The 27,677-nt window shown below is 38.1% G+C and overlaps 1 protein-coding gene across 1 annotated transcript in view; it reads left to right on the top strand.

The window, feature by feature from the left end:
* The window catches only part of NALCN (sodium leak channel, non-selective), a gene marked incomplete at its 3' end in the record, with an annotated part of 169,820 nt that extends 142,531 nt beyond the window's left edge, over positions 1 to 27,289 (top strand). Inside the window, exons 12-13 of the mRNA XM_008583606.1 lie at positions 1,271 to 1,462; positions 27,152 to 27,289. Coding sequence (XP_008581828.1) covers positions 1,271 to 1,462; positions 27,152 to 27,289 — 330 coding nt within the window. The remainder of the gene's footprint in view (positions 1 to 1,270; positions 1,463 to 27,151) is intronic.
* Between the last annotated feature and the right edge of the window lie 388 nt (positions 27,290 to 27,677).

Genomic DNA, 27,677 nt, shown 5'->3' with positions numbered 1-27,677 from the left:
GTTGCGATCCGTTGCCGGACACGGAAAAAAGACAAAAGACAAAAAAAAAAAAAAAAATAGTATGTTTCCATGATGTGTGTGCCTCAGCTTTTAATTATATGCTAATTTATACTTTCTAGTCATTTAAATATGCCCTTAAGAGCTTTGTCTTTGTCTTACTCTCTCTTTATAACAGCAGCCATTGAATTATATTTACTCAGCACAATGTTTGGCACATAATAATCAATCAGTAGTTGTTAAATAAATAAGTAAATGAATTTATTAATTAATTAGTTGTGGGTGGGGGTTTTTTACGAATATATACTTGCAAACATCTAAATATATGTACACACAGACATATACATAAAATACATATATAAAGGTTGAGCAGGCAGATATAACAAAGATCCCAAGATACAAGGCCTATACAAGATAGAAGTATTTTTCCTTCCAGTAGTTGGTGAGTGTCCAGGGCAAGTAGGTGGCCCTACTCCACGTGGTCATCAGGAAGCCAGCCTGCTGGGTTGTATAGGACCAGTCATATTCTATACAAGGTTTCTATTTCTGGTCCAACAGGGCTTCTACTCCAGTTGTTTCCATTTCTAGGCCAGAGGAAGGTATAAAAAGAATATCCAGGGCAGTTTAACTTAATGTGCCAAGAGTTGTACAAATCACTTTCTTTCACATCCCATAGGTCTGAACCTAGGTCACTGGAGACTCTTAGCTGCAGGTGAGGCTGCAAAGTGTAGTCTAGGTCACCACTTGCTAGGCTAAAATTCAGGAAGTTCTATTATTTAAAGGAAGAAGGAAAAAAATGGATATTGGGATAGCAGTCTCAGACAGAAGTAAAAACTTGTTGATGGAAGTTTGATTTTTTTTTTTTTCATTTCTTTATGAATGTGTAGTGGCACTTTCTAAGGTTTATTTTATGAGGCAATGAATATAACGAATATTGAATTAAAGATTTTCTTAGATATTTGAACATTAGAAAAATATCAATTTTATTTCTACAGTATATACTAGTTAATACCATTTTAAGTAATCACTAAACAGTTACCACCATTTTCCTTCATTCGTTCATTTGGGATTTCTTGAGTTCTTGCTATATGTCAGGCATTGAGCTAGACTGATGTCACAGTTCTTATATTGTTATTTTTAATCTCTAGATGTTCAAATGGAAATGTGTGATTTTTATAAAGTACTCCAAAAACTGATGTTTTAGAATAACTTGTTTAATAAGATTCGGTATAAATAAATGATCAAGTATATATGTTTTTCTCTACCATAATAGGTTCTTCGGGTAGTTCGGCTTATTAAGATTTCACCTGCGTTAGAAGACTTTGTGTACAAGATATTTGGTCCTGGAAAGAAGCTTGGAAGTTTGGTTGTGTTTACTGCCAGCCTCTTGATTGTTATGTCGGCAATCAGTTTGCAGATGTTCTGCTTTGTTGAAGAATTGGACAGATTTACAACGTTTCCAAGGGTAAGAATAAAAAATGCAGTCAGTTTAATTCATAATGTTATTTTAGTAATAACTATGAACATCAAAGTAATTTCACTTTACCAATGGCTCATAAAGATTGTTGTGTTTTTGATAATCTGGGATAATTAAATTTTAATATTTAAAATTATCTCTTGCGTAGGGTGCAGGTATTTGAGCACATTTTCAACAATGTCAGATTATACGTCAATTCTAAAATTCGAGCAATAACCTAATAGAATTAGATGCTGTCTCCTGGAAGCTAGGGGTCTTAGCACCTATAAATTAAAATATGACAGAATTTAAAATAAAGTTTGCATTTTTGTGTATGAGTGTTAACATATTTTAGAATCTGTTTTACAGTTTTTATATTTTTATGTCAGGCATAATGTAGAAGGAAGCTCTTTGTTTTCAATATAATAAAACACATAGGCTCTTCAGATTTGAAATGTCTTTAGAAGATCATCTAGTTCATCCCTTTGCATTGTCATTAAATTCACGTAGACAAAAAGAAAGTTAAAACTTAATCAATCGACAAACAGAACTTATGTAGAAGTTACAGCCCCTCACCAGCAGGATCCTGAAGTTTAACTCCATATGGACTTAGAAACATAAAAAATATGTCATGAGCAAGACAAAAAGTGTATGTATTTTCACCATAAGTTGAAATAGTGAGGCCCACTCTATGAGAAGAATAGTCTCAGGGTAAGAACAACATATAGTATATTTTGTAAAGTTAAGCTTTGAGAGCAGATGGTCTGTACCCCTAAAGGATAGAAGAATATAGCTTGCGTTATTTTTTTTAATCTTTTGTTAAATCTGTTACCTTGGCTACCATTGTGGGAATTCATTCTTTTGTAACACAGATTCTTGATTCACGCATCACCAGGCATTTGTTGAATGACTATAAAAAGGTAGGCAATTCTTGTGATCTTGGGGGCATAAACACACTAAGTTCTCAGTCCTCAAGAAGTTCTCGGGTGAAGGGAGTAAGCAGTAAATAAACAAAAGGCACTGCCGGCCTTCAGGAGGGGAGACCGATATCCAGGCGTGGAGGAGTCAGGAAGGCTTGTCGGAACAGGCGAATAGCTGCACGTGGCCAAATGAAGTGTAGGGACATTGTTCCAGGTCGTGGGGACAGCGTGTGCTAAAGGTTTCTTGTTCCAGAACTTAAGGGAGAAAGAACGATCAATGGTAGGAGGAGGACATAAGTCCAAGGAGCCTTGAGTTGGATGGAAGTGTGGTTATGTCTCAGTGCCTGGGAGAGGGAGCAGGTGGAGGCTGAGGTTACAGATGCATGACAGAAAGTGAACGATGGCGAGAGGTTCTGAGGAGGTGGGGGAAGGCAGTACCCAGAGCATCGGGACAAAGATTGGCCTTACACAGGAGTGGAGCGGCCAGGGGTCCAGGTGGTTGTTAGGACAACAAGCCAAACCGAAAGTCACAGTCAAGCCTGTGTTCACTTACTGTGACAGTGCAGGCAAGACACAAAACAGGCACCGCTCCCCAGTGCTTCATTTTCCCACTGAGCAGCACTGAGTGAGGCTCGTGGACCAGTGCAGACAGTGGGGGGTGACATTGTTCCATTACTAAGCAGTCCGGAACAGAAGGCTTCCGCCCTTTTAAGGACCTGGGAAGGGGAGAAGGAAGGGAGAAAGGCTGGAAGTGGAGAAAGCTGGAAGTGAGCCTCAGTGGAGAGCAGTGCCTAGGTTGGGCCTCCAGTCAGGAGGCCTCTTGGGGACACCTGGCTAGGAGGATAGCCGTGCACATGAGCACCATGGCCTGGGGGACACCTGGCTAGGAGGACAGCCATGCACATGAGCACCATGGCCTGGGGGGGCACCTGGCTAGGAGGGCAGCCGAGCACATGAGCACCGTTGCCTGGGGGACACCTGGCTAGGAAGGCAGCCGTGCACATGAGCACTGTGGTCTGGGGGGCACCTGGCTAGGAAGGCAGCTGTGCACATGAGCACCATGGCCTGGAGGGCACCTGGCTAGGAGGACAGCCATGCACATGAGCACCACGGCCTGAGGCTGGGGCTGAGTCCTGGAGCTCAGCTGTCTCCCATACTGCAGTGCCCTGGCTGCACCCCACATCTGGTGTGGGGAGGACAGCCTTCCCACCTGAGGCCTGCCAGGCAAAGCCTTGTCATTGCCTGTGGTTGGGCCTGAGGATCACACATAGGCGTTTGGTCTGGAGCCGACTCCTCAACAGGAGGGTCAGCTCTTCCTGCAGGGACAGAGGGTGCAAGCAGGGAGGACCACGACGCCATTAGCCCACCATCTCTTAGTGTACCCCTCACTGCCCACTCTGGGGAAAGAAAAGGAGCAGATGGCCATCTTTCACATGGTGACACTGAGACTGTTACTATCATGGTTCACCTTTCAGTCCGGTTTAATTCAGGCCCACTGGGAGTCAGCCATTATTCAAGGCATCGGGGAGCCTAAAAGAAAATAATAATAAACCCAGTTCTCTTCTTTTATTTATACAGTCTTATCTTAATTTCATATATTATCTTCATATTTTACCATTTCTTCTCATCTCACTCCACTGGTTTTATACCCCTTACCCAAAACCTTTTGAAGCCAGATGGTTTTTGGAGTTCAGAATTTTCCAGAGTCGTCTGAACCCCCTAATCAACACATTAATGTTTAAGTAGTGAAACACCAACCTTAGTCAAAGAAGGATCGATAAAGACAATAAATAAGTGCTGGTCAGATCAGATTTCCTACTAAATGAACTACCAAAAAAATAAAAGAAACTTTGCATATTTTGAGAAATGTTTATTTACATTCTGTAATTGTGAATAAGGGCCATGGGCCTGTGTGAAAAAGCTTTGCATTTGAGAGTCTTCACTGTGGTCAGTCTGATTTTGTGTCACTGCTTCATTAATTTTTAGTTGTGTGACACTGAGCAAAGTATTACTGAAGCTTTTATTTTTTTATGTCCAAAATATAGGTAAAAATGGTATTTTTCTCCTGCATCATGTGTATTGATATACACAGAAAAATGATACAATTCGGCTTAGAAAGCATTTTTTTAAGGTTAGATTATACCCTATGTAGTATCTTTGAAGCTGGTAATATTGTCTGTGTAAAAGACAAGGCTGCTTTTTTAGATCCATCCCTGACCGAGCCCCTCCAGATTTGCTCTGTTTTCCAGCCATAGTAGTAATCAAGTAGCTTTACATTTTCAGATCTCCAATTACTCAGTTGTGCCTTTCTGCCTGATTACTTTGACCCTCTTAATGAAAGCAGCTCAGCGGCTCTGAGGACCCTAATCAGCTACTTAGCAGCTGACAACATTCACAGCCTGAACATGCAAAGTGACTGGAAGGAGTAGATGTTTCCTTGCACATGGACATAATTAAAAGTTAAATCCCTGAAAAATAATCAAATTTTATAAGAAACGTTAAAAATATTTTGGGCCGGCCCAGTGGCGCACTTGGTAGAGGGCGGCGCTCCCGCCAAGGGTTCGGATCCCATATAGAGACCGGTCCGCTAACTGGTTGAGCGTGATGCAGGCGCAACACCGAGGGTTGCGATTCTGTTGCTGGTCGCGGTACGGGCGCGACACCGAGGGTTGCAATCCCGTTACCATTCACGAAAAAAGACAAAAAGGGGAAAACAAAAAAAAAACATATTTCAATTGCAAAAAGGAGTCGTTATCATTCCTGATCAAATAAAGCACCATGGATTGACAGTACTCGCGTAATAGGGAATCATCAGCAAAGGTGAATGAAAGCACATAGCAGTGGACGCTAGATTGTTCTTCAGACACTTGTCTGTGGGTCTTGCTCCCTTCTCTTACTGACATCTCCCCTTTGTTCAGTGGCTGAGTGCTTGGGATGGGTTGGTTAGTTATAGTGCTAGCCAAAGCACAGCACGGTAGGAGAACCAATTTTCTGTAAGAAAAATCACATGCTATATCCCACAGTGAAATAGGAACTTTTAAAATCAGCAATTATTTATATTATTTTGATGTTAGTCCAGGCCATCTGGGAGGCTGGCTACCAGCAACATAGCTAGGGCTGTGGACTGACTGATGCAGGAAAATTAATGATGGGAGTATTTGTGAGACTTGCAGAGAGCGCACCCCCTGAAGAAAGCAGGGATCAGGCAGAGGCAGAGGAACCTGGCTTGGCAATGTGGACTCAGTGTTGGTGCCTGGGGAATCATTTTTCCGTGGCTCTTTCTCCAATCTGATCTTGTCCCAGCCATCCAGCTGGCATATGCTGTTTAGAAAACTAGGACTAGAAGTAAAACTAAAAACCACTTTGATTAGATCTGATTGTATCTTGGGCTCCCGCAAGCCACTGTGAAATTATTCTAAAAGGACCTAATATGGACACATGAAGGGGATTTCCCCATCCAAATTTCAGGAAGAGAATCCCAGAGGAACAGAGGGACATCAGAGAAAACAGCAGCCTGGGCACATTAAGTGACCACTGAGTGCAGCAACCCTCTGAAGGAGTGCCACCCACATGTGGAAGATCCTCCTAAAATACTAGCAATAGGCCCCAAAATTATGCACATGGGAAGGGAATCATCAAAGCCTGTTGAAATTTGACCTGAGGATTCATAAACTGATGCAGCCCAAGGGACCTTCAAGTTACTTATTAGTTGTTCATTTCTTTAATACTCCTTCCTTCTTCTTGTATTAGGTAATGGGAAATCACGTTGATTTTAGAATCATGCTTAAGCACTGTTGACTAGGTATGCAGTCTTGGTAACATTTAATTTGTCTGAGTTACACTCATTTTTAAATGGCGGTGATATCTGTCTAACTGATATCTTAACTAATAGCCCTATTTACAGATGATAAAACTGATACTTAGAGAGTTTGGGTAACCTACTCAAAGCTACATAGCTTGAAAGCTGAATTTGTAATTGTCTACTGATCCTCCCAGCTGTTATCCATTAGGGTCACATGTGCCACTGGGATGTAGTCGATTAGGATTAGTCAGGAGATATTTATTGAGTGCCAACAATAAAAATATTTTGTCAGTCCATACCCAGAAGGAAAGATGTATGGAATAGTTTATCAAAAACTTCCTGCAGACTTAATGAAATCAAGAAGGCACACAAGACATTAACATTGTTGAGGCACAGCCTATGGGTGATGGTAAGGTTCTTGTCAGAATCCTGGGCCTGTATCTGATATTCCACATCCCACAGGAAAAATAGTATTTGTCACAGAAGATGCAACACATGAGACATGTGAAAACATGTTCCAGATGACGGTAGGTTTTTGAGCGAAGAATGAATAACAGTGCTAAACCCAAACAGACATCTGTGATACTTATGCACTGCACCAGGCTCAGCATGCAAGATTCTTCCTTGCACTTTTGTTCATTCCTCCAGGACCCCTATTGTCCTACATCATGGCTCTCACTCTTTTTTTTTCAATCCATATTTTTTTTTCAATCCAAACCTCTAAATCAATGTAGTTGATTTTTGTGTCCCTTTACCGATTCCTCCCTCCCTCCTTCCTCTTCCCCCTCTTGCCCATCAACATCATATCTCTTCACTTGTCTTAAAAAATTCAAGGAATTGTGATTGTTGTATCTTCTCCCCTGCCCCCCATGTTTGTTTGTGTATTTATTTATTTTTAGCTCCCACAAATAAATGACAACATGTGGTATTTCTCTTTCTGTGCCTGACTTGTTTCACTTAATATAATTCTCTCTAGGTGCATCCATGTCATTGCAAATGGCAGTATTTCATTCTTTTTTATAGCAGAGTAGTATTCCGTTGTGTAGATATAGCACATTTTCCGTATACACTCATCTGATGATGGACATTTGGGCTGGTTCCAACTCTTAGCTATTGTAAAGAGTGCTGCGATGAATATTAGAGAACAGGTATAACTTCGATTTGATGATTTCCATTCCTCTGGGTATATTCCCAGCAGTGGGATAGCTGGGTCATATGGTAGATCTATCTGCCATTGTTTGAGGAACCTCCATACCATTTTCCATACAGGCTGCACCATTTTGCAGCCCCACCAACAATGTATGAGAGTTCCTTTTTCTCCACAACCTCACCAGCATTTATCGTTCAGAGTCTTTTGGATATTAGCCATCCTAACTGGGGTGAGATGGTATCTCAGTGTGGTTTTGATTTGCATTTCCTGGATACTGCGTGAGGTTGAGCATTTTTTCATATGTCTGTTGGCCATTCATATATCTTCCTTTGAGAGATGCCTGTTCAATGGCTCTCACTCTTATCTCAACAGAAATGTCTGCATAATTCTGTTGCAAAGGCTTTTGCTGCAAGCAACAGAAAACTTGATTCCAACTGACTTAGACAATAAGGAAATTTATCTCACAAAATTCAAAAGATAATTCAAAATTCTTGAATCAGGAGGTCAGGACTCGGGATCTTTCACTGAAATTTTCTCCATTGTTGTTTGGATTGAATTGTATCCCCCAAAAGTGATAAATGCATGAGGTGATCAGCTATTCGGATTTCATCATTATATAAAATGTATCTATCAAAACATCATTTTACCCCATAAATATGTAAAATTACAATGTGTCAGTTTAAAAATTTTAAAAATATATATGTTAATGTCCTAACCCCCAGTACTTCAAAATGTGACCTTGCTTGGAAATAGAAGTAATTGAGTTAAAATGAGGTTGTTAGGGTGGACCCTAATCCAGTACGTCTGGTGCTTTTATAAGAGGAGGAAATTTGGGCACAGACATACATACATAGAAGGAAAACTACAAAAAGATACACAGGGATACAGCCATGTGATTGGAGTGGCATCTACAAACCAAGGAACACCAGGAAATACTGGCAAACCCCCAAAGATAGAATACACAAGGGAAGAGTTTCCCCTAGAGACATCAGAGGGAGAGAGCAGATCCCTGCCAACACCTTGATTTCAGACTTCCAGCCTCTAGAACTGTGAGACCAGACATTTCTGCTGCGTTCATCCACCCAGTCTCTGGTACTTTGTTACAGCGGCTCTAGTGAACTGATACAGCTGCCTTCTCCTTGTGTTGTCTTCATGGGTTAGGAAAATGGATGTAACATTTCCTGTCTTCTTGATGACATCTAGAGGAATAAGTGGGTCCTCTTTTCCCAGGTCTCCTTCTTAGGAGCAAAAAAACCTTTCCAGGTATCACATTGGTAGGATTGGGTAACATGGTCATTCCTAACTCCTGGCAAGATGGCTGGAATTAAAAATGGATGTGAGGATACAACCATTAAAAACACTACAATGGTCAGACCCAAAACCTGGACAAGATTTCCTTTCTCTCCTCTGTCTCCAAAGCTCCTATATGCTGTGTGCCAACAGGGTGTGTAAATGGGCAAGTGGTAGAAAGAGGGCTGATGTTTAGTTCCTCTCACCAGAAGCATCTGGGCCCCAACTCCTTCTCAAGTTGCCCATATAGGTACCTGCAAAGCAGGTGGCATAGGGCCGGGCAGAGAGCAGATCAGTTGTAGACTTTTGCTCTCCCTTCTTTTATGGTACTGGCCACTTGCTGTCATATGACATCGACATTTACACACAGGTGTCTTGAGGTTGGAAGCACTGTGCATTCCATGCACCTCCCAAAGCACTCAACACTGTGCCGTGGGATCAGTAAGCATCAGAAAGTAGAGTCAGGGAGAACAACAGCCAGGGGAGTCTCCGCATACAATCCCATGAGATGGACAAGGGGTGCTCGAATTTTTTTCAATGGGAAAAAAAGAATGATATACTGATAGAATTTAAGAAAACAGTGTTGTCGTTTCAAGGCAATAACTTTCTATTTTAGTTTGGACCAAACAGACACACTGCTAAATAGAAATAACAAGTAAAATCAAATCCTGCTGTAAGGCATTATCCAGCAGTTCCTGTTTTGTTGGGATGAATATATTGTAGTGTGAGTATAATTTAGATTAACTTTTCATGATGGAACAGCCCATACAAGTTATGAAACACATTGGCATAAGCAGGAGCAACCTCAGTATTTCCGTAACAAAAACAAAAACAAATGGTGTGTTTTCCCACAGTGGCCCGACAAAAGCTATAAGCACAGTTTCACTAAAGTTTTACTCAGTTTTTCCTTCTATTTGTGAGATAAAGCAACCTCTAAGTTACTAAAATAAATGCACTAAACATTCACTGTACATTTTTAACTGGCTCAATATCTTTATTCCTTCTAATTTCCCACTAAAATGATAATACACAGGCCTCATTTGTTTTCATTTGTGCAAATGGGGAGAGTTTTTATTTATAAGTAATATGCCATCCTCAGTAACATGAAGTACTTGAATTTTAATATTATTTATTTGATATAGGTTTTCTTAATTTTCATTCTCTAAATGTTGATTACTTGCTCTATTAAATTTTCACTTAAAAATCATGTCCAAAAGAGTCATTATATAATGTAAGCAACAAATGCTATAAAATACTTAATTATAAATTAATTTCCCTGTTTTCATCTCACCATCAAAATGACTAATGCTTTTATTTGTTTGTGTTAAAGTGTATCACCTTCAAAAAGATTGTGAAAAAATAGTATTAGAAGATAATATGATTCTGCCAGATCTGAGAAAAAAAGAAAAAGAAAAGAAAAAGATGATACGAATCTTTTCATGAACCTTTTGAAGCCCCCTCAAATTTAAAATATGTGTTTAAACTTCACAGATTATCTTAAGGATATGTAAAGCAACATAGCAGATGTTTCCTCTGGGGAGAGAAACAGGGGACTTTTCACTGTATATCCTCTCTTAAAAATTATCTACATGTTGGGCCGGCCCGGTGGCGCACTGGATAGTGCGCCACTTGGGATGCGCGGCGGCGCTCCCGCCCGAGGGTTTGGATCCCACATACAGACCGGTTCCCGCTCACTGGCTGAGCGAGGCGCGGGAGCAACGCCGAGGTTTGCAATCCCGTTGCCGGTCCCTGGTCCGGTACGGGGGCAACACTGAGGGTTGCGATCCGTTGCCGGACACGGAAAAAGACAAAAGACAAAAAAAAAAAAAAAAAAAGTGTATCACTGAGAAATCTGAAGAAGCAACTTGCTCCTTAAATTTTTTGGTTATTTGCCAGATGTAGTTAGGAACTATGACTACGTTTTTAATAAATTCAAGGTTTATTTTATCTTCAAAAGTGTTAGTTCAATTAATATTGCTGAAATCTTTATTATTTTTGCTTTACTGTTTTGTCTTTACTGTTTTGTCTTTCACATATTTTTAATTTTGTCATAAAATATTTCAGCATGCAAAAAGATATAAAAAGTAATAAAACGTTTTCCTCTGCAGCCACGCACACTTTAACAAACAAAACATTAGCAGTAGATCTAGAGTTCTTGGGTGCCCCTCCTGACTGCTCTCCTATCACTCTCTCCCTTAGAGAACCACTTTTCTGAATTTGATGTTTATAATCTTAGTACTTTTCTTTATGTTTTTAGTGCATATATAAACTGAAAATCATATATCTTTTGGCATAATTTCAACTTGCCTCATATAATCTCATATTGCACTATTTCTTCTGCTAATTGTTTTTATTGCTCAACATGTTTGTGAGATTTGCCTACATACGTACACGAAGCCGTATTTCATTTATTGTCATGGCTGTAGAAAATGCAACTATACATTGTAATATATATATATTTTGCACTATTGACATAAACATTACAGTTTATTTTTTGCTTCTCCTATATGGTAGGCGAATTCTAAGACATTCCCTGATATCTGCCCTCTGGTGTACACACTCTGCGTAATCCCTTCCCCACATGTATGAACAGGATTTGTGAATATATGTGATGGGATTTCACGCTGTGAATAGATTGCTAACCATTTAATGTTGAGTCAGTCAAAAAGGAGATTATCTTAAATGGATCTGACCTAATCAGAAACACTGGGCCTTTCTTGAAGAGAGATATTTGAAGCGAGAGAGGTCTTCTGTTGGCTTTGAAGAAGTAAGTTGCCACGTAATGAATGGTCATGTGGCTAGGACCCTGGCCAACAGCTGTCAAGAAAGGAAGAACTTAGTTCTACATCCACAGGGAACTAAATTCTGATCACAACCCAAACGATGTTAGGAGGCCCCAAGCTCCAGATCAGCCTGAAGCCAACACTTTGATTTTACTGTTTTTTGAGTCTCTGAGCAGAGAATATGGTTATACAATCACACCCACACTTTTGACCTACAGAAACTGTGAGATAATAAAAGATCGTTTGAAGCTGCTAAATTTGTGGTAATTTGTTACACATCAATAGAAAACTAATGCATCCAGGTGTTGGATGTTTGTGAATTCAAATAATGCGGCTTTGAACATTCTTGCACAGCAATTTGTGCACGTGTGAAATAATATTTTTTTCGGGTATGTATGTAGGAATAGAAGTGCTGAGTCTTAAAATAACCGTATCTTCAGCTCTAATAGATATTGGTAAATTTGCATTCCAAAGTAGTTTTACCAGTTTATCCGCTGTCTGCTCTATAGGAGAACACCCTCCACTTCACAACTCAGCAACACTTGTTCCTATCAGGCTTTGTTTTGCTTGAAACATTTAGCTCTTCATTTAACCTGAATTGATTTTTGTGGCAGCTGTGAGATAGGGGACAATTTTATTTCACTTCCGTTAGGATAACCAATTATCGCAGTACCATTTACTGACTAGTCTATCCATCCCCCATGGTTCTGAGGTGCCAGCTGTTCCGTGATATGATTCAATGTGAGAGAGCCCGGGTCAAGACACACAAGCTCTCTTGTCATCTCTGTTTGCCACGAGTTGGTTCTCTGGTCAACCTTCTCTCTGAGGGTAAAGCCCAGTAAATATTCAGCTTTACTCAAGTATCTCAGTCAGCAATCTCCACCCTTCAAGGGTCCGTGACTTTGCCTCTTATGCCTGACACAACATTAAATCCAAAGTCCAGCAGAGATCATACATTCCCTGGGACGCTGCCTTTCCTTGACTCGAGCTACTGCTTCATTTTTGGTCCCTGCAGTTTCCATTATTTTTTTTGTGATCTTAAGTAGGCCTTTAAAAGGATGTTTATGTACTTTCCTGGGGTTTCTTAATCATTGTTTTTCTATACATGATCAGAAACTGAGGTTCACTGACACATTTTTGAGAAAAATAAATGAAGGCGCTCTGCTGACTGTCTTGCAGATGGATATCTTCCTGCAGGCACAATCCGAGGCCGGAATCCCAGCTTTGGCATTCACCATCCGCAGCCCCACATTTCTTTGCTCTGTCTGCATTAAGGATGTTGTCTCCTCTTTGAGTCTCACATCTCCTTGTTTACATGCCCCCAGTCTGCTACACCATTGAAAATCATTTTTCACAAAATATCTGAAACATTCATTCACAATGAACCCTAACTAAATCATATGCCTGTTCTGTTGTTCGTAATTCCATCAGCATTCATTAGGAATAGAGCTATGAAGCGTACAGACGTGAACAAACGTGCTCACTGCCCTCTTTAACTGTAGCACACTCACGAGCCTGCAGAAGAACTCAAATAACATCCCGTAGTAGGAAATATAAGAAAGAGCTCACATAAACCAAAAGGTGAAATATTTTACAATAAATATACTCAGATCTAAAGGAGTATCAAAGATGTCCTGGAGAGTATTTAAAACTTCTGGGAATTTGCTGTGTGCCAAGCACTGTGATTCCAAATATCATCTCATGTTAATTAGAGGAAGAGATGGCTTCTGTGCAAGGAGGTCTGCAAAGCTTTACGAAGGTTGTCTTTAGGGGTGACTGTGACTTCACAAGGTAAGGATTTGGGTGACGGCATGAGGTGAGGGCAGATTCCATGCAAGGAAAACTGAATGAGTAAGTCAGAGATGCGGTTGGAACTGTGACACAGGAGAGCCACTGAACATTTTTACTGTCTCTTTCCTTCCTGGAGAAGGCAGAGGAGATGTTTTGAGGAAGGCTGCATTGGGCGAATTGTTAGTTCTCTGAGGGGCTATTTTCACAGAATAAAATTCATTTTTATTGACCAAAGACAAAAATTCACAATCAGTTGAAGATTTTCAGGCATCTTTGGAGGTAACTTTTTATTTATTCTGTGAGGCCATGACTCTGTCAGATCTTTCACAGTCTCATAAGGTGAGTCTTGGCTGAAGCTTTTGGCCAAACTTTTATCTGACTGGACATGACTCTGCAATAGAAACCAGTAATTTAGTTTAAATTTTAAAGTAATGACATGATATAGCATCATGTAGCCAGCCCCCCCCCCAATACTGTAAAATTAACTTTTTAAATTTCCTTTCTGCTGTAACATTAGGGTGTTTGTTTACTTATATTTTGCTCCTATTTGAATTTATTTTTGTGGTGACTCAACAGTGTCATAGCGATAAAATCATATCCTGTGCACATTTTCTTAGAGGATGATTTTGATGCTGCATGAATCGCATAGAGATGGCTGTCTTTTCCTGTTGTGTAGAGATATCATTGGTCCACTGAACCACAGTTATTGCAGTTATTGCTTTCCTTGAATAAAACATCCTCATATCCCACCCCTAACCTGAGAAGTTTACTCTTTCAGAGAAGAACTTTCTTTGCACCTGTACTATTCCGTTTCTGTTGTTTATAACAAAATACACAGAACTGGGTGATTTATAAAGAAAATAAAATTTATTGCTTACAGTTCCAGAGGCTGACAAATCCAAAGTCCAGGGGACACATCTGGTGAAGGACCTGGTGGTGGCAGGGTCTCACATTGTGAAAAATGGTGGAGTAAAAAGAGCAAGAGAGAAACAAACTCTCCTCTTCCTTCTTTTAAAGCCTTCAGAGCCACACCCATGACCACCATTTTTAACCCATTCATGACTGCACGGTCCCACAATCCAATCGCCTCTTGAAGGCCCCACCTTTCAGTTAACATAACAGGGTTTTCCACTCTCTTAACAGTCACGGGGGGTCCAAGTTTCTAATACATAAAACACGGGGACACAGTTCAAGCTTCAGTGAATTTGGGGGAACATAATTCAATCCGCTACAGCACCTCATCATATTTTGATAGTTTTCCACCATTCATCTTATTGGCAGCTCTGTAACTATCAATTGCCATATAACATTAAAATTATTTGATAATCAGTGTAGTCCATTGTACCAACTTCAGAAATTAATGACAGTCATTAATGAGAAATATTAATGTCTCAGTCAGTTAGGAAGCGCTTCTGTAAGTATATTTTCACTGATGAGATGAAAACAACTATATTACTAACAATTTTGTTGAGTCTTGCCTACAAAAAAATACAGTCTATAATCAGACTCTGCAACTATTGTCTCATGGCTACTTACAATTTTCCATCAATAAAAAGAAGATAATAATACATAATGTAGAGGATTGTTAGCAGGGTTAAAGGAGATGATAGACACAAACTAGCACTGTGCCTGCCATGTAACCTGCAGTTAACAAGTAGTAGCAGCCAGTGCTGTTCTTAAATGGCCTGGAAAGCCAGTTTGTTAGCATCACTCATTGACTTCCTAGCAACAGTCAGATAGTCCGACATACTGGAGTCCCACAGTAAATGACTGGAGAATTACCTGAACAGTGGGTATGCAGTTTTCTGTGTTATATAGAATGTTTACAACTTTAAAAATAGTCCCCATTCCAGTTTAGAATATTCTTTTTAATCAGTTCTTTGCAACTTTCCACAAAAATGCAAAAGGTACAACATTTTATACTACTAAAAATAAGACCAACTACCAACTCATTGCCAGAATCTGAAATAGCTTATCATTAACTATTTCATATTCATAACTAAAAAGAAGACCCTTTAATGACTGAGATACAGATTCATCCTTTCCCTGCTGCTCACATGTTGGGTATAACATCCAGAGACTTAATGAACCAAAAGACTGGGCTGCCTACCCACTGCAGAGAACTGTCTCTAACATCTTCTCTATAAATCAATTTTAAAATCTTAATTTCCAGGAAACACGATGGAATAAAGTGTTGTGTGCACATGTGTGAGTGCATGTAACTGAGCACATGTGCGAGTGCATGTAGCTGAGCCCATGTGTGTGCAGAAGGTATGGAGGGAGGAGAGGAAGCCCCAGGCAAATGGGAGTTAATAGGCCTTATCCTAGAATCTTATATTGTGTGATACAAAAAGAAAAAAAAAATTTATTGGGCACAATAAAATAAGCAGGGGAAATAGTAGTCACATTTTCATTTTTATTAAAAAAAAATACTAGGCAGGCAAACGCCATGTCTAAAGTGTAGTTTATTTTGATATGCAAAAATGTTAGCATTTCCCTGACCAGAGCTGCTTTCTCTTTAAAGCTAAATAGAAAAATCTCATTCTTGAGCATCGTTATACAAATGGCTAGTAAGAGAACACAGTGAAATTTCCTATGTAGACTCTTAATAAATGCTCAGTTTATTTAACAATAGGACATACATCTGTGTTTTTAGAAGCACTGTCTATTTTGTATGTGTTACTAAATCATTATTGCACCAAAAGTAAAATATCAACTTTCATTTGAAATTTTATAGCATTTATCTGCCAATGAGATGCATTGTTTACATTACAAAAATTTAATATGACTGACATTAGCAAAATTGCTAATTAAGAAATAGAGCATAAATACTCCAAGAAACTTGACAGCCTGTTCTATGAAGAAAATTAATTCAGAAGTCTCTTATTTGCATAAATCTCCAGGTCTCATTTTCACAGCTGTTTGTTCTGTCAGCTAGATGGTTGCGTTTCAAAATTATTTTAACATAATCGGTGGGAAATATACCTTTCAACTAAAAATATCATACTCTGCAATAAAGGTTGTTATGGGAATAATATAAGTTTGTTCAGTTCATCTTGATATTTTTCTTAAAATAATGTTTCTAATATTGGTACTTTAACATTTAAGTCTTAAATTACTAAAATATTTTTATTATTAAAATATATTTTGTAATTTTGGATTCCCATAATAATGCGAAGCTTTTGTCTTTTTCATAGTAAAAATGTTAATGAGTACAGCCTATTTTAGCAAAGGTTTAAAAATACTGGAGATATCTATTTTTATTAATCAGTTAAGCATAATATGGAGTTCCAGATAGGTATCCGGGACTGTTCTAGACAAACATAGTTAAATATTTTTAAATAGTGCTTAAAATAGGCATGTATATTGTTTACTTAAGTAATTTAGATAATAGAAAGAGATCAGCAATTATTAGATCTTCAAGTGTGTTTTGCCTACAATATCCAAAAGGACAGCAGGAATTTGAAGTCAACAGATGCCAGCCTAGATATCCAGCAAACCATTCCCTGCCTGTAAGCTTGAGCTAATCATTTAAGCCCTCTGCACTTCATTTCCCATCTGTAGTATGGGCTATAATACCTACAGTAACTATTTCACAGGGTTATTGCTAAGATTACATAAAATAATGGACAATTAATGGCTTTGGGAGCTGCAAGTCACCAGGCAAATGCTATTCATGGTTCACTGTCTCTTCTCAGGTCATTTAATCTTAGCTGAAAAGAAATCCTAAAAGACTGTACAAATTCATGATCATGTCTACAAAGTCATTTATCATATTATATGTAAAATCTAACCCAAGCATGGCCAAGAGAAGGGATGATTTGATACACCTACATATATTTTCATAACTAGAAAAAGATTCACTGGTTTTCACAAATGAGCTTCTGACATATTTTTCTTTTACTCTCAAAATTATATTTAAGTGTAGACTCTACTTAAAGTAATTTGCTGCTGGAACAGGCATAACATTCTGATGTCTGCTTTGCTTCTAATTATGTTCAAGCTCATTTTGACATTTGAGGCCAATTATATTAGTCTAGATTCAGTAAGACTTTTTCCTTAGTCATCTAAATTTTGACCAATAAACAGTTTTTTCCTTTCTCTCTTTGTACTCATTTAAGTGGAATGCTTGGCAACAAGCATATTTTGAGAACTGTAAAAGCAAAATATATAATGTGGGTTCATTTTGACAAAAAGCAAGGAACTGCTTGGTCTTTCTTGCCAACAAACAAGGCAATCAAAGAATTAATTGAAACCACCAGTTACAACCTTATTTCTTTCTAATCACAAGGAATAAAATGTAGAGTAATTATTTTACAGATATATTGATATTTTAAATGTTTCACTTCTATTAACACAAAGGTAATTGATTTCAACAGCTTTCTAATTTCAGATCCCAAAAGAGTTTTTACATATAGACATACGTGGCTCCAAAAACTATCATTTAAAAGCCACTAATAATTAAACCCTCCAGAACAGGGCCCTACAACAAAATTGAGTCAATATTGCCTTTTGCTTTAAGATTCCAGTCTGTGTGATCACTTCAACCACAGAGCAAACCACCTAGTTTATTTAGCCCTTACTAAATCCACTTGCGAACTCTGCCACTTTTATTGTTTACTGAGAAAAAGACTATAAGTTGATAGCACCAAAAGGCAATTTATAGAATTATGTATTATTTTATTAATAACAAAACATTCACTGTAATCTTCTTCTGTAATTTTCATAGGTAATATCTGGCCTGGAAAAATAGATCGGACAGCATATTGTATATTACATACAAACAGCTTTCCAAATCACTGCCATTTTCAACAGATCAGAAAATAGCAGATACTTACAGCTAGAAGATATCTTAGTAATCATTTTGTTTGATGGTGAAATAAAATGATACTATCAAAAACACAGTCAAACTTTTAAAATCACGTATCTAAAGGAAATATTTCCTTAAAAATAGAATTTATCCTATACCGTTTTTGAACTTTGAAAAATTTAATCACACTGCATATGACATGAAAAGTTTTAAGTCATAGAAAATATATAGAAATTCCGAAATTTTAACAACTTTAATACAAATTGTTTTTCCTTGGGAAAATATCTCTAAGATAGATTTTTAAATTATTATTTTAAAATATTATTTTTATACTGACTTAATGTTTCTAAAGTATTCCCACGCACTCTACTTTGATTCTCAAAACAATGTTCAGAGAATGACAATATCATCATATATTTGAGTGAGATTGGTCTCAGGAGGGCTGAGTGTTTTACCCAAAGCCACCAGGCCGGTCAGTGATTTAATCACAAACTCAGGCCCTGTGACTGCAGAAGCTGAGCTCTTGGTTCTCCACCTCGGTGCTCTACTGACTCATGAAGTGTCATGGTTTTGCAGCCCTTCAGCTGTCCATCTAGAAGTTGATCTCTTGAGAATAAAGGTGAAGATTAATGGTGGCGGAAATTAGATCTGATGAAAAAGTTTTGAAAAGGGCCGGCCCGGAGGCGCACTCAGTAGAGTGCGGCACTTGGGAGCACGGCAGCGCTCCCGCGAGGGTCCGGATCCCATATAGAGACCAGTCCGCTCACTGGTTGAGCGCAGTGCGGGCGCAACACCGAGGGTTGCAATCCCATTACTGGTCACGAAAAAAAGACAAAAAGGAAAAAAAAAAGTTTTGAAAAGGGCCGGCCCGGAGGCGCACTCAGTAGAGTGCGGCACTTGGGAGCACGGCAGCGCTCCCGCGAGGGTCCGGATCCCATATAGAGACCAGTCCGCTCACTGGTTGAGCGCAGTGCGGGCGCAACACCGAGGGTTGCAATCCCATTACTGGTCACGAAAAAAAGACAAAAAGGAAAAAAAAAAAGTTTTGAAAAGCTCCTGACTGATAACGCATTCACCAAAGATTGCAAAGAAGGCTTACTGGGCAATGTTGAGGTCCCCCTGGAGGCTGTGGTGGGAGGACCCAGGTTTCCTGGGGTACAGCTTTCTCCACAGTGCAGCTGGATGGCAAGATACAGCCGTGCAGAGTTAGATTCACCTAGGAGTTTGCGTTTTTCCTGAGAGTTTGGCAAAAAAGACAGAGAGATGGAATTTGGAGAAGTGGGAAGAGTGCAATTGGATTGGTGGGCCATGGGATTCCATTTAAACCTGATAAGGAGAGATTTGAAGTAGAGAAATGGCTACCGTCAAAGGTTTTAACATTATAGTACTATGCTTTTAGTCTAAACTTCAAATTTGTATTTAAGTTAAATTTAGTTTAGCCACAGTAAACAGTGGCTCTTGGAGCTTTTGTTTACTATGAGATTTTAAATATATTTAATGCCATTTTATTTGTTTTTCTTAACCCCTAATTCTCCATAAGATCTTCATCTTGTCATTTTTGATTTTACCAACCAATATGATTTTTAGACATTTAACCCCAACATTGGGAAGGTCCAACACTTAAAGATATGATATCTTTTTAAATATTGTAACAGCTTTGAATCATTGAATAAGTTTTAAACAAAAAAGATGAACTATACAGCAAAATATTAAAGGATCATGAAGTCAGTGGGTTTTTCAGAAGATAAACCTCCTCTACAAATTATTGCTATTTGAGTGGGAAAAAAGAATCAAGGAGATTGAGTAGGTGAATACTTAAGGCAATTGAAACCAAAGGAGGTGTCACTTTTGCTCTCTGAATACCGTAGAGGCAGGTCTTCGATTTTAGGGCTGTCTGGTAGTAAGACACAGCAGGAACACTCCCGATAAAAAGGTTGAGCTACTGTGTAAATTGCCAAGTGGATTTCATTTTGAAAGCAAATCTTTTGTGGAGAGAGTCCTTGAAACCAACTAAAGATAAGAAAATAGATGCAAGATATATTGTAAAATGGAAGTGATCGTGGATGACGTGAGTTGTATTTCTCACCACATTTGAAAAAATTGTAATGTGTATATTTTCAAAGGTGAAAGAAATCCATGTTTTACATGTATTTTAATACAAACAATAAAAAATATATTAAGTAAAAAGTCATTTACAAAAACATACATCTACACAAAGACTTGTACACGAAAGTTCATGGCAGCATAATTTATAGTAGCCAAAAAGTAGAAATAACCCAAATATCTATCAATTAATAAATAGATAAAATGTGACATACCCATACAATAAAATATTATTTGTCTATAAAAGGGAATGACATGCTGGTACATACTACAACACAGATGAACTGTGACCACATCTCGTATGATACCCTTTATAGAAAATGTCCAGAACTGGCAAATCCATAGAAACGGAAAGTATGTAATTGGTTGCCAAAGGCCTGGGGAGAGAGCAATGGAGAGCGACTGCTAATGGGTGTACGGTTCTTTTCGGGTTGATGAGAATGTTCTTAAATTAGATAGTAGCAATGGTTGTACAAGTCTGTGAATAAACTAAAAGTCGCTTCACTGTACACTTTAAAAGGTGAATTTTATGATATGTGAATTACATCTTGATAAAGTTGTTACTTTTAAAAGTCCAAAAAAAGAGTATTCACCCCTCCCCTAGTTCCTTAGTCCTTTCTATTCCAGTCCTCGGATTTACAAGTTTATTGTCTATGCTTTTAAGCATTTTCATGCACACAAAAATATGTCTACATATGTTTATTACAAATAGGATCATTATTCTGCTTGCTGTATTTTGATCAAAACCTAAGATGTTTACCCATTCTACTTTTTCTTCATATTTGACTATGTTTTAACCTAAATTGATATCCACACATAGTAAAATACCAAAATATGAATTGTGTCATAAAAGTTCAAAGGTCATCCATGACATTTTTAAACAGGTTAAGAACTACTTTCCAAGATCTGGATTAACACTTTCAGCCTGTTTATTTGAGCAACAAAGAAGAACACTCTTGCTTTGCCTTCACCTAACTCTAAGAAGGTCTAGCAGAGAGATTTGGGGTCAGAAGGGATCGTGGGGTTTGAGAAAGAAGAGGATTTTCTGTCATTGATGAAGCAGCTCTGCCACCAGCACTATGTGGCCCTTGGTGACCCTGATGGAATTTCTAGGGGATATTGTCCAGCCCCCCTATGACTGCTGTTCAAGGGGTGTTAGGAACAAAACAGAAGCTATGAAAATACTTGTTTATTTCCCCTTTCTTCCCTCATTTTTATCTAAGTCTCCCAATCTAAGTTTATAACCAGAAAATAGAGCACCAAAATGTAAGGCCACTTAGAGGAAAACTCTTTTAGTAGAGATATCAAGGAATATTGAGGACAAATGCAAATCTGAGACCAAGAACTAAAATTGGATTTAGCAGGATTTCCTGGCAGATTGGATGTAGGACGGGAGGAAATGAGAAGGACCAAGGATGTCTTCAAGGTCATTGGCCTGAAGAACTTGAAGAATGAATGGGTCATTTTCTGGATGGGAAGAAATACAGGAAAAACAGGTTTGGGAGTGGGGCACGAAGAGTTTAATAAGGCATTAAATGTTTGGGGTTCCTGTTAGATATACAGGTGGAGATGCGGAATTGATTCCGGCAGTGGGGCTAAAATATAAATATGGAAGCCACGAGTATAGAGATGGTATTTAAAGGCATTAGAAGGGATGAGATCGTTGAGTGTTCAGAAACAAGAAAGAGATCTGAGGTTCGAGCCCTGGGCCTCTGCAAATTTTGGAGGTTAGGAAATTAAGACGCCGCCAGCAGAGGAGCCTGGGAAGGGCTGGCGGTGGATTTGGTAGCTCTGTGCTGCAGTGCTGTGGCCCTTCGGTGACTCAAAGACCCTTGTTCTGCTCTTGGACGTACCATCCCTGTGAAAGCACTCCCTCACGCTCTGCTCTTGTGATTTCCACCCACTACTCTCGGGTTTTGCCCCTCTTTGTTTTGCTCTCACATACCCAAGAAATATGATATACTCTGATTATAAAAAGGAACTCACTAAGCTAATGATTTTCAAAACTTTTCTTCTCCATTAGGTGAAAGTCACTGTAGTCTCTACTCAATACATTTTTTTTCCCCACTTAACTTCTATGCATTCAGAGATTTTGCTTCCTTGGGAAATCAATGTGCTTGTAACTCTGACTTTGTGATTTCTCTTCCTTTGCTCCTACTTAACTGCATGGCCAATCTCCATTCACTTATTCACTTCCAGATTCTATGGGTAACAATGAGATTTTTCCCATAGTTTCCAACTGAAATTCATTAGAGACTTGTTTTGATTAATGTAGGTCTTCCCTGATGGGGTAGAGTTGCTTGTTTCAGATCAACTCATGTGCAAACTGGACTATTCTCAGGTTAACCGCTCCTCCCTGGTTCATTTAGCAGCAGGTAGGCACCTGCGGTATTAACAGTGATGGACCTGTATAAGATGTCTCATATGTGATTATGTCATCAGAAACAAAAAAGAAGCACTTGTGAACAAAGTCATTTACCCCTATTCACAAGTATAGGCTTAAACCTGAAGAGGAACATAGAGAAATGGAGCCAAATCACAGACATCTCTGCCCCTAAAATGCAAGGAAATGAATAAAATAGCCTGAAAAAAAAAATACACCAGGATAACCACACAAAGGAATGGCTACAATTTCATATTATTTTATTTAAATAGCAGTTACCAGGAAAGAGAAGAGGTGATAGAGAGAAAGAGAACATTCTAGGTGCATCCCTTAAGCCTGGCTTTGGGAAGAAGGAATTGAGAAGAAATGAAGTTGGGAAAGCAAGTCCTAAAGCATATACTACACCATGGAATACTGGTCTGCTAAAAAGAAAAAGAATGAAACACTACCGTTTGCAGCAACATGGATGGACTTAGAGAGAATTATATTAAGTGGAACAAGTCAGGCACAGAAAGAGAAATACCACGTGTTCTCGCTTATTTGTGGGAGCTAATAAAAATAAATAAATAAATATACAAACAAACAAACAGGAAGGGGGAAAAAATACAACAATCACAACTCCTTGAACTTGTTAAGACAAGTGAACAGATATGGTGTTGATGGGGGGACAGTGGGGGACAGAGGAGGGAAAGGTGGAATTGGTAAAGGGACACGAAAATTAACTACATTGTATACTGATAAATTAAAATTTAAGAAAAAGAAATCTGCATCTAAGATAGATAAATCGAGAAATACTGAATACGGGTATAGGCAGCACCACAAGAAGTGAAAACAGAAATGGTTAAAAATGGTCTCTGGGAAATGGGACTGAGATACTCAGGCTTATATAAGACTGTGGCTTTGTATTCATTAGAAACCCATCATGAGGTTTCTTTACTATTTAAGGTTTCAATCTTATGGGCATCATCTGATTAAAATTTTGAAAAATAAAAGCAAAAAAATGAGCAAAAGCTATGCAAGGAGAAATCTTCTTTCATAATTATGAATTTAGACTTAGCAGATGGAAATACATGCCTTTCTCCTAGACTGGAAATAATATGAGAACAATATCAATTTTTCTTAAATGATTTACTGTGATCCCAATGAACCAAACAACAAGGTTTTGGAGGGAAAATAACATATAAAATTAAATAAGAAAAGTCTGAAAACAAAGGGTTATGCATATGGGCTAGTAACCCTACCAGTTATTAAAATGTAAAATTATTAAGAAATTTGGAGATGAAATAGATTGATGGAAAAGAATAGAAAGTTTAGAAGTAGAGCCATAAACCTATGAATATTCAATGTATGATGGAAAAGATCTACCTAATTAGTGAAAAAAAGATAGATTTATTAAGTTAAATGGTGCTGAATCAGCTAATCATTTATTGAAAAGAAAAATTAAGATTAATTCCTGTCTCATTACTTATACGAAATAAATTCCAGATTTAAAATGATTTAAACAGCTGCTTCAGGTTTGACATGTTCAACATAACAAAATAAAGAAAATGTCAAACTACTATGTAAAACCATGGGTACATTTATATCCAATCTTGCAGTGAGAGTAAGCAAAATAAAAACACTTTAAATAAAATGAATGGTAAATTAGAACACACAAGATTGTTTTAATTTATGTTTGCAAAAGTACCATAAGTAGATAGGAAAAAATACATTAAACACATATGACAGATGAAAGGATTGGTTTTCTTAATTTATAAAGAGCTGGTGGAAACCAATATGGTGGGGGAAGGGGGTCAACAGTATAGGAAAATGGGATAACATATTCACCAGTAGTTCAGAGAAGTATACCGACTTCCTCTAAGCCTTTTTCATTGCTGCCTTCTCCACCATTGAAGCCCACCTCATCTCCATTACACAGGTCAATTGCCGTCATTTCCCCAAAATTGTTCTTGACTCACCCAAGAGGAATAAATTGGTTTTTCTATGTTTTCCCTGTCAACTTTACCATATTTCTCTTACACACCATAGTTTTCATTCTTCCTTTTCTTAGAATCGGTCCTGTTGTCTTTTTCTTCCCCTTTTAATTATAAATTTCTTAAGAGAAAAAACTATGTCTTACTCCTCTCAATTTCTAATACATGGAAACTTTAGTAGCCTCTAATAATCCTGGTTTGAATAAATAAAGGCACAGGCCCCCACAGACCATACAAGAATACTCCAGTAAGTATATTTGATTCGCAATCTCAAACAAACTACCATTTGAGTTTAAATGTCTGGATAAAATCTCAACAAAACCAATAAGGCACCCTTTGAGCAGGACGCAAATTAATTTTCAGCCTATAACAGAGGTATTTTGTGGCACTACCTTTCATTGGTTTATTCATGCCAGCAGCTATAAACACATAATCCCCTTGTAACAGAAAACTTTGTTCTCAAATATAATTCCCAGCATTTCACAATATGAACTTTCAGGAGGTTGAGCTGTGTGGAAATGAGGTTTTCTTTCTTCTGAGTCTCTGAAAAGAGCAGAGGATAACCCCAGTGTTCTTGCCCACATTGCTTATCTCCCAACAACAGATTACCATCCCATAGCTCCACATTCCTGAGCATTTACTGAATGCATAATAGCTGAGTATTCATCAAAGGTAATGCAGTAGATGAAAACAAATTCACCTGATTTGTGTCCAAGACGGCTGAAAAGTACACCTGAATGTTTGGTCTCTAGGGAGCAAAAATAAATCTGTTGGGCTTAATCACAAGCTTTCTTGGCATTTGGGGGGAAAGAAAGCTATGTCCAGTAAAATTCCTTTTATACTTGTGGGTGTTATGACTCTTCACCTATTGCTCATGAGTCTTTCGGGTATATACACACTTTCACACTGGTGACAGCTTTGTTGGATAAAACACAGCAATCTGTTATTTTTATGTGAATTATCTTCAGAACTTGTGTTCCTCACCTTTGGATGTAATAAATATTCAACAGAAAAAAAATACAGGGAAAAAATAATTACCCTCAATGACGAGTTCTGGCATATTTATGAGGTTAAATGATGTATTGAAAAATTCTCGGAAGTATTTTTAGAATGAGTTAAAGTTAATTTTTGTGAAGAATGGCCTTCGCTTAGGTAACTTGGCAAGGAAAGTATTATGTTGTTCTTGTTGATGCTGTGGTCAAGTATCAGTAACAGCATACTTTATATTTTCATGAACAAAACACTTTGTAGGATAATAAGATTGTAGAAAAATTAACTCAAGGAGAAGTTAAGTGCATCATACATGGACAAAAGATAAGTAGAAAAACTTATCTCCTACTTCAAGATTCATTTAACAATTAATTGCTCCTTTATTCAAATGAGTCCATTATGTTCTGGGCATTGAACATCACATTTGTGAAAAGGTTAATTATCCCTAGTAAAGGAAACTGCACTAAGAGAGATTACTGTGTGATTAGGACTGGGAAGTGGGAGATTCAAGACTTCGCTGCACGCAGGACGCCATACTTGGAGGAGTACTTACTTTGTGGTCATGGTACTCAGGTGCTACCTGCTATTACTGCCACAAATTAATAGAATGTCTGTGGGCTTAGCATCATTGGGGCTCATTTTCCTTATCTTCAAAAAGAAAGAATCAGATTAGATTATCTATAGGGTCCCTTTTAGCTCTAAGATTCTATCAGTGTAACAGGGAGTTTATCTTGAGCTCAGTCTGTCTTTGTATTATCCCAGACTTTATTTCTTAGAATCCCAATACCTGAAAATTTAATTTATGTCTTCATTGTACTGAAACCTAAAAGGACATATTTCCAGAGTCACTAGATTCCAATTGTCAGCTTTTTCCAGACATCATTAGAAAATCTCATTAAGAAGCATTTGTTGACCGTTAATGTGTACAGGATACAAGTCAGGAATGCATATATAATCATATATTTAATTAGAAAAACATGTAAGAATGGAACTAACCAAACACCTTTGCAGAAAGAGTATGAGGCTTTTAGCTTCACTGGCTTTTGTTGGAACGCTCTATTTTTTTTTTGGTCTTGGCTCTTTTCAGGGTCTTGACTCTGTGCCTTGAAATTTTTTTTAAAAATCCTGAAAAATGTGTTTGTCTTTATTAAGTTGCTCAGCGTGGCAATATCTTTTAGAAATATTTTCTTTTTAGAGAGTCACATGTTTTTAATATGATAGCTGAAATAATTTGATAGATAGGTACTATAAAAATAAAATTAAGGTTATTATTCTCATATACTTTAGACAATCAAATGCGATTCACTATAAAAACAGGTTTCTCTTAGCAGCAGCAGCAGCAGCAGCAGCAGAAAAAAAAATCTGTTGGAAATGTTAAATAGCTTGCTGAAAGGGATAAAAATGAAAGGCAAATAAGCCAAAATTCTGAATTTTTTTTCCAATTTGCTCAATGGTATTTATCACCAACAAGGCTAATTTTAATTTAGGATAAGTATTTTAGTTTTCCACACCAAATAATTAGATATCGCGCTTGCAAAATCTTTGTTCTCAGCTCTCGTTTGTTGAACAAAGACTGTTCTTTCCCTAATCAATCAGATAAACATCAATAATATTGAGATCAAAGTCCTCAAACTCCAATACTAATTTTAAATTGCATGCAGGCTAGAGCTGGTGTGTAATACCTCCCTTCTTTTCCTCTGTAGGCATTTATGTCCATGTTCCAGATCCTCACCCAGGAAGGGTGGGTGGACGTCATGGACCAAACTCTAAACGCTGTGGGACACATGTGGGCGCCTGTGGTTGCCATCTACTTTATTCTCTATCATCTCTTTGCCACTCTGGTGAGTTGAGCATTTCTTTTCAATTATATCTTGGAATTCATAATGTGATGAACATCAACAGATAGCTGGCCTCCTGTCAATTTTAAAATGAGAGCCATGGGGCAAATGTAGAGTAGTCCAGTTGGATTCCACATTTCTATGAATCAAAGAACTACCTGAGGAGCTAGATTTCAGATCTGTGAAGTTAGAAGTTGTCTCCATCAGGTACAAGTGCTGACAGCAGGGAAAACAAGGCAGAACAAAATGGAAATCCCACATTTTCATGCCAATTTAACTTTCCCTAAGCATTCACACCTAGATGATCTAAGGATCAAACTGGAGTTACATTATTTTTTTTTCATCATGTACAGACACTCTCTTCAATTTCACTGCATCCTCTTCACCTCTG

Source organism: Galeopterus variegatus, unplaced genomic scaffold (assembly GCF_000696425.1).
Source record: "Galeopterus variegatus unplaced genomic scaffold, G_variegatus-3.0.2 Scaffold8, whole genome shotgun sequence".
Taxonomy (NCBI): Eukaryota; Metazoa; Chordata; class Mammalia; order Dermoptera; family Cynocephalidae; genus Galeopterus; species Galeopterus variegatus.
Note: the sequence above shows the minus strand (reverse complement) of the source record. Positions and strands in the feature narration are given on the sequence as shown.